Source organism: Nesoenas mayeri (genome assembly GCF_963082525.1).
Source record: "Nesoenas mayeri genome assembly, chromosome: 6".
In the NCBI taxonomy this organism is placed as follows: domain Eukaryota; kingdom Metazoa; phylum Chordata; class Aves; order Columbiformes; family Columbidae; genus Nesoenas; species Nesoenas mayeri.
Genome location: NC_137545.1, coordinates 18,854,653 through 18,862,254, shown reverse-complemented (window position 1 = coordinate 18,862,254; position 7,602 = coordinate 18,854,653). Strand labels below are relative to the sequence as shown.

The window sequence follows — 7,602 nt, the reverse complement described above, 5'->3', positions numbered from 1 at the left end:
ATGTATCTAATACTGTATTTTCTGCAAAAGCTCAATAATTTTCAAGAAAAAAAAAGATTTTCTTCTATCCTGACAGACACTTTTCAAACCTCACATTTATGAGATCAATATAAATCATTTTTCATTTTTTCTTATTAAGCCTTATAGTTTCTTTACAGTTAAGTACAAACTGATAAAAATATATAACTTGATTAAAATTTCAAACCAGAAATATTACAAATATCCCAGTTAAGCTTCTACAACAACTGAATTCAGTGAGTTGGGACTCTGTAAAACACAACTTGTGGTGTGTCCCTCCTATATGCACTTGCATGTTGCTTGGGAACTCTCCAGGTCATCAGTGTTCACTCCATAGAGATTAACAAGTTGAGGATGCAACCTGTGAAGTGAGGAAGTCAAACTTTATCAAATTCATTAACCCTTGCAATGGGGCTGTCACTTCTGGGGATCAAGGGGGAGAACAAATATGTATGAACTGCTATATTGAATAAAATCAGGTGAATTACATTTTGACCATTCCTATAACGTCACCTTTAGAAATACATATTATATATCCTATAACATGATCTGCCTTTCATTTCGCATACCAGACTGTTACTCTGAGCTCTGTGCCTTCAACTAATCCTGTGTGTGCTGCAGAAGAATGAGCTGCCGCCCATTTAATTCCACTGATACTCCTCTTATTTCCTGGGCTTGCTCTTTGGTCCAAGATACGGAGACTATTCTTGAGCAGCACTAAGTTCCCCACAAACTGCATGTTTTTAAGGTTACACCCAGGGCTTTCCAAGCAGGAACCCTTATCCCAAAAGGAGCTCCTCTTCCCAGACGTCACAGACCTTTAAATACATCTGTTCCCTAAGAATTTGAAGGGTAAAATTCCAGGCAGAAAGAAGTGGAGTTGGAAGCTGACAAAGCATCAGAAAGGAAAGGCCAAGTGGGTGATAACAAACCTTACCAAAGATGGGCACAAGGCAACAGGGCAGAGTCCCAAACAATGGCAAAGGGACCAGAGGGTGCAGTGCACAGGAGCACACAAAAATACCATTCTCCCAGTATTTATAACACCCAGTTTTGATGCCATCTGTACAATGTACATTTAAGATTGCAGTACTAGTCTGTTACATGCATACAGTCCATAATCATAATACTTAGCCTTACCGAACATGAACTTCTGATGCTTCTTCCATTAAGTCTCCATCTATATTCCAAGGGTAATTTCCTTCTGCAGAAGCAGCATTCAAATACGTATTTTCTTTGGCATCAAGCCCACTTTTAAGTCTTGGTTGTACTTTTACTTCTTGAACTGTGTAGGTCTCAACAAAGGGAAAGTTGAACTAAACCAAAACACAGATACATATTAAATGAAGACAAAAGATAGACGTAATAGTTCAGCAACAAATGGAATTATTTGAAATTCAAAAGCTTGGGTGTTTGGGGTTTTTTTTGGGGGCTTGGGTTTTGTTGTTGTTGTGTGGGGTTTTTTTTTGTCTGAAGTAAATGGGAACACTTAACTCTAGCTTTGACCACATGAGGCATTATATATTTCAGCTAACATTTATAGATTAACACGCTATTTTTGTCCTATATACTACATCAGAAAAAAAAATAGTAATGTTTCGTTTGCATTCCCATGTTGGACTTGCTCAGTTTACAGGTGAGGTGGTACAGCTTGCACAGAGCATGTGAAAATACAAGCAGTAGTCCTCTCCTAAACGAGGCTAGTTAGAATTCCAGTAAATGGTCATCTTAAGTTTAAAGGAGGGTCTACATCTCCTTGTCTAATTTCCTACTACAAAGGTGGAGAGAAAAGCAAAGCCTTCCTCCAAAAGCATAACTGGAAAGCATAAACTGTTTCCTAAATGCAGCTGTTAGTGCTGTCACATGGAATTCTCATCCACCTCTCTCCCAAAACTCTGACTGTTGACAGATTCAAACCTAAGTCTTCTTGTAAAAGTGATTTTACATAGTCCTGAAACATTTGAATGGGTACCAGTGTACTTTGGCTATGCACTGGGTATTTAGGACAGCAATAAAGCACTGTGTTTGGATGCTTCAGTTTTGTCTTCAAAGACAGAATAATGAACACAAGTTCTGCAAGCATTCCTAACTAGGTTGAATGCATACCTGCTAAAAATCAATGGTCATAATCCACTGCTGCCATAGAGCATGCAGTAATCTGCTGAAATGACGGACTTCACCTATTTCTTATAAAGAGCTTCGTGATGCACCCCCAGTCTGCATTCTTCATCTCTGCACTACACAAAATTGAAACATGGGAGGCATTTCCTTTGTTGTGGTGAAAGAGCTTTACACCCACAAAACTATGGTACAACACAAATACAATTTAAACCACGACAGATGGGCTGAAATAGGCTAATCGGTATTAGTCTAGTGATTTAAAAAAAAAAAATCAGATAAAAAGGGGGCTAATGTATTCTGACAGGAAGCTAAGTCTCTTTACAAGGATGCTAACATTAACTCTTGCAGCATGTCTACCTTCATGATTAATTGTTCTGTTTATAATCACCAGAAATAGATTAATAGTACCTGATTTTTTACACTGGCGTATCTTTTCAGGTGTTTCATAAACTCTGTTCGAGAAGTATTTTTTACGACAATAAGAGCCATGCTTCCATTATTCAACCTGAAAAGAAGACCCATTTAGTTCCCAAAAGAAAATTCATTAAATTGGTAGTTAAACAGGCCCTTCAAAAGTCTAGGTTTAAATAAAAAAGCTACTAGAGTAAATTAATAGAATAGTCTCAATGTTTTTTCAAATCTTCCTGCCAAAACCCCACCATCACCCTCTGTAGATCAATATAAACTATGCGACTGAGGTTACTCAGCATCTTTGTATTTATGATATATACTGTAATAATAAAATGGTTCTCCCTTATCAACATCCATAATTTATTGAACATAATACATATAATCTAAAAAACTGCTTTTCTACTTAACAGATGATTTTCAAACATCAGGGATCACAAATTTATCTTTATGCTTTTCTCTCCAGAATGGTATAGTGATTACCCTAACTGTTGTGAGGCAGAGCTTTGCTAATAAGTCATTCCTGTGATACATGCAAGGATGTCCCCATCATACAGCCCAGTGCAGACGGGTTTATTCACCTCCTCCATTAACACTAACGCTGTCCTAAAATAGACCCTGATTATCAACTATGCCACTGTTCAAACTCCTGTTGCAATTCTCAGTACAGTTCTACTTACACATTTCACAAAGCACATGAAAGTTAAAAAATTAAGGGAATTTTGTACAAGATAAGAGAGTCATATACTAGAGATTAATCAAGAAAGCACCCTACAGGGCAGATACTCAGTGGTATCTAGTCACTATTTATATTTTAGCATCTTTGATAATCTGGTCAGACAATGAGCTAGTATCAATTCACAGAGTCCTTAATGCAACTGTGCCTTGTCACAGAAGCTAATAACCTACATTTCAACGCAATCATACCTCAGAATCATCTAAGTTACAGAGACAAATCAATGCTCAACAGGACTATCTGATGAACATGACAGTCGCTGCTAAGATAGTATTTTATATGAAGACGATGTATTTCATATCTTCTGAATATATATGGATACATATATATATTTACTTATTCAGCATGTATGCTTGGAAAATATGTTAAGAATATTTAAAAAAATACTTCCAGCCTATCACCACAGATCTTTCCCCACTCCTAGTTCTCTGGCCACTGAACAACTGCATCAGAAATGTTCTCAGACTATGACACAGTACAATCTAGAAATTTTTACACAGCCATTAAACAAGTCACCTGGCATAGCATTACTCTGCTGATTTAGAAAACGGTGATGGTGAAATTGAAAAAGTTGCCTCCTTTTGCTGCAAGGAAAGAGCACAGCAGGCAACTGGGCAATGCATTCAGCGCTATGACCTTTCATTTTCAGAGCTAAGAATTCTCATTAATTCTCTTGAAAGTCCAATCTGCAGCAAAGCACACCACCTATGCTGTGAGAAACACATGTCCCATGTGGCTCACATAGCACAGATAGTTGAACATATCTTGACATGCTTCTGCAAATTTATACAAGTATAACTAGTGTTACAAGCAGCAGTCAAAGCTTTCATTCCACTTCAAATATCTTCATCTGGCAAAAACCTCTTGAGGAAAATAGGACAGAGTGAAGAAACCTAGCTAAGTTTAGCTGACACTGTAGAATGGGTCTTGAGTCTTTAAAAATTAGTGCAACATTTAGGTGTCTAGTGTTGAAAAGCCTTACAGTCAAGATGTCATTCACTATGAGAAAGCACTTGTCTGAAAAGTCTACTTTTCCTACCCTACTATCTGACTGCATGCCTAAGATGATTTTTTAAAAGAGAGGAAAATAAAGCATGTCTCTTATAAAAGGATAGGGAGATCTGCCGAGGAACTACACTGTGGGAGAAACAGGCTCATTCAAACCTACAATAATTGCATGGAGCTGTCGTAAAATTCCCTGTCACTGAGAAACAGGTGTCAGAACAGACGGGAAGAGAAAGCAAAGCGAAAAAATACTAATTTCTTCAATTTTTGTGAGAACTTTTCTACTGACTCATATATAACACACTAAGTGCTGAACAGAGGAAGTTCTTAAGAGAAGATGGCATCAGGGCAGTATCTTGAGGTGTATGAGGCTTAGGAGGACCCCTGCAGCAAAGAAAACTTCTCAATAAGAGTTTCATTAAAACCATTTCTTTCTACATTATTTCTTAGAAGTCTCTATCAGATCAGCCAGTAATTTTGAAGAAAAATACCTGATCAATTCTAAGGCAAATCCATTTTCACCTAATGATAATCAAATGAAAAAAGAAACCAATCAACCAACCAAAAACAACCACAACAAAACCAAACAAACAACCGACTCATTCCATAAACTTCTATGAGTGTTGGGTTTTTTTGTTTCATTGTTTTTTTTATAGATACACAAACATACATGAGTTTCTGCATTCTTTTTTCAGGGAGTGTGTTGTATTTTGCATACAACTACGAAGTTTGTACTTGCTATTCTGCTTAATCATGAACTGGATACGTCAAGTATGAATATTTATAGCCTAGTAACTATTTTGATCACCTCAAAGCATGCTCTCCATAATGAGCTAAAGGCAAAATGATTCAATGCCAACAACCAGATTACATACTTGTTTGTTTTCCGAAACCCTACTTGCAGAAGCTATATTTCCCAAGTTCAGGGGAAAAAAAAAGTTTATATATATAGCCAAATCCTATGACAGATGATTGCTCGATGACTACTACTTAAGTCAGACTTGCCAACTAATTTAACCACAGCAATTATCTACTCATTATTCTAGTTAGACTGCTTGACCTTATTTGCCTGATCCAAAAACTTATTACAATTCTGGGATTATCGAGTCTGCTGCAGTCCATGCTCCCTCCCCCATTCCAGAGGGTCTAGACTACCTAAACAAAGGCTTGTATTCTTGGAAAAGCCAAGGTCTTAAGGTAAGATGTCAGAATTTATAGACATGACTAATTCTCTAAACCCCTACTGACCTCGTATTAGGTGCCAAGCCTCTTGGTGCTGTTGAACACAGACAAGGGATTGCCATAATGCTCACATTCAGGAAGTGACCCTGAATTTTTTGCCATTGATCCTTGCTACCTAAATATAACACAGTAATTTTATATTACTCCAGTTTAACCAGCCACATTTTGCTTTTAAATAATTATAACAGCAAAAACTCACCCTTATCTCTAGTTTTCTCTTTCTTCTTTCTAAAAGGGTGGAAACATGTAGGTAAAACAACTTGAAGGCATTTTAGCACATTTAAACAACATCTACTTTAGAAAAAAAAAAAAGTAAGATCTCAATGGAAGAAATTATTAATGTAACTGAATACATCAGTAATACTGAGTGGAAGACTGCTTCGTAACAAATCCTCTACAGTCTATGGGGGACACTGGACAAAGTATACAAGTTTGCAGTTGACTATATATATATCTATATATATATATCTTTTTCTTTTTAAGGTTGTTTTACCCAATGACAGAATTTGAACAAAATGAATAATTTGTATGATTCTATCTTCAAACACACACATTTTTGTAGCTTTGGTAATAATTGACTCAGTTTTACTTACCTGCCACTCTCATGAGAGTCCTCCTGTGGAAATTGTAGAGGTAGAAATAATAATTCACATTCCTCTGGCCTAGAAAAGTATTGATATTTACTATAATGTAAACCAACATTCTGACTGTGAGACAGATTTTATCCAAGTTAAGATCACCTTAAGGAGGTGCTGAATACACAGAATTTATCTACTCTTTAACTTGTAAGGGGAATATAGATTACATCTGAGTTGAATGTCTGCAATTGAGAAGTCAAGATAGCTGAACTACTGTTGTCTGTATTTTTACCACATTAGCTATTGCATTTTCCTCAAGAAAATGAGAAATACTACAAAAATATAACAGCTTATAGCATACTTGAGATCTGCCAGTGTTTTGATAAAAGCAAAATCCTTCCGCTGACCGGAGGGCATCCAACGGTGTTTTTCAGCCAAAGCCAGAGTCCTTGCACCAAAACCAAACATAGCTGAGAATCCAAACCGCAAAAGCTTGCTTGGAGTACTGAAAGTACAGACATCCACTGCTTGAGTGTGTCCTAAAATTTCAAAGATAAAGATCAGAAATTACAAATAACATCTGTATTTTAAACTGAATGCAACTTAGCATTTTCTTTCCATCTATTTCAGCTGAGAGAAATAAAAAAAAGCTTCAGACTCTCTTTAGGAAGTCAAGTTTTACTGATTGAAACTGAAGTCAATCTAGATACAAATAAGATTCTGTGAAAGCAGTAATGTCAGGGAAAAACATTTAGATGCTTCAAAATATTAAAAACATTACAGCAAAAAACTGGGCCATTCCATCAGGCTGCGCAGGGTGTGACTTCTAATTCTGTTCCAATTTTCAAAACTCAGCATCAAATAAAATGCAATATCTCTACAAAAATATTTCCAGCCATTCCACCAAATATTTGTGATGACTGAACATTGTACTGGAGGAGTTACAGGAACTCCTAAATATAGGTTTCAAATATATTTATGTTTACACTTATGGAATTTATACATCTAAATCTGTTCAAGATGGGGTATGTACATTTTTTCTTTAATAGAACCTGGGTGGTTTCCACTGCTGAGTGTACAGTCTAGAACACAGATACTCAAGATGGAACTATCTACCCCATTATTCTCTTTTTTTATTAAAAAAAAAAAAAAAGAAAAAAGGGGACCTAAAGAAAAATTGCTTTGAGAGAAATATTAACAGTGCCTAAGAGGTGATAATAAGGTTTGCACTGGCAACTTAGTGTTTTAGTTTTTTTTTTTCTTTAGCATAATTACATTTTCACATTCAAAAACCTATTTATATTGTGCAGCCTGAATGGCAAGTGATATTGTTTTTCCTGCTAATACAATTTTCTTAAGAAAACTTCTAGTATTTGAAAGAAAGATATGCAGAGCTAAAGAAATAAAAGATACTTTCCCAGAAATAGGAAAATACTTCACTAAAAGTCTAATTCTAACCAATTTCTCAAGCTGGTAGTATTGTATATTTTCCTA

At 36.0% G+C, this 7,602-nt stretch overlaps 1 protein-coding gene across 1 annotated transcript in view; it reads right to left on the bottom strand.

The window, feature by feature from the left end:
• Positions 1-297: 297 nt before the first annotated feature.
• CERKL (CERK like autophagy regulator) overlaps positions 298-7,602 on the bottom strand; it is a gene marked incomplete at both ends in the record, with an annotated part of 55,137 nt that continues 47,832 nt past the window's right edge. Inside the window, 7 exons of the mRNA XM_080346950.1 lie at positions 298-379; positions 1,159-1,334; positions 2,548-2,644; positions 5,537-5,645; positions 5,730-5,758; positions 6,124-6,192; positions 6,470-6,647. Of these exons, the coding sequence (XP_080203076.1) occupies positions 298-379; positions 1,159-1,334; positions 2,548-2,644; positions 5,537-5,645; positions 5,730-5,758; positions 6,124-6,192; positions 6,470-6,647 (740 nt within the window). The remainder of the gene's footprint in view (positions 380-1,158; positions 1,335-2,547; positions 2,645-5,536; positions 5,646-5,729; positions 5,759-6,123; positions 6,193-6,469; positions 6,648-7,602) is intronic.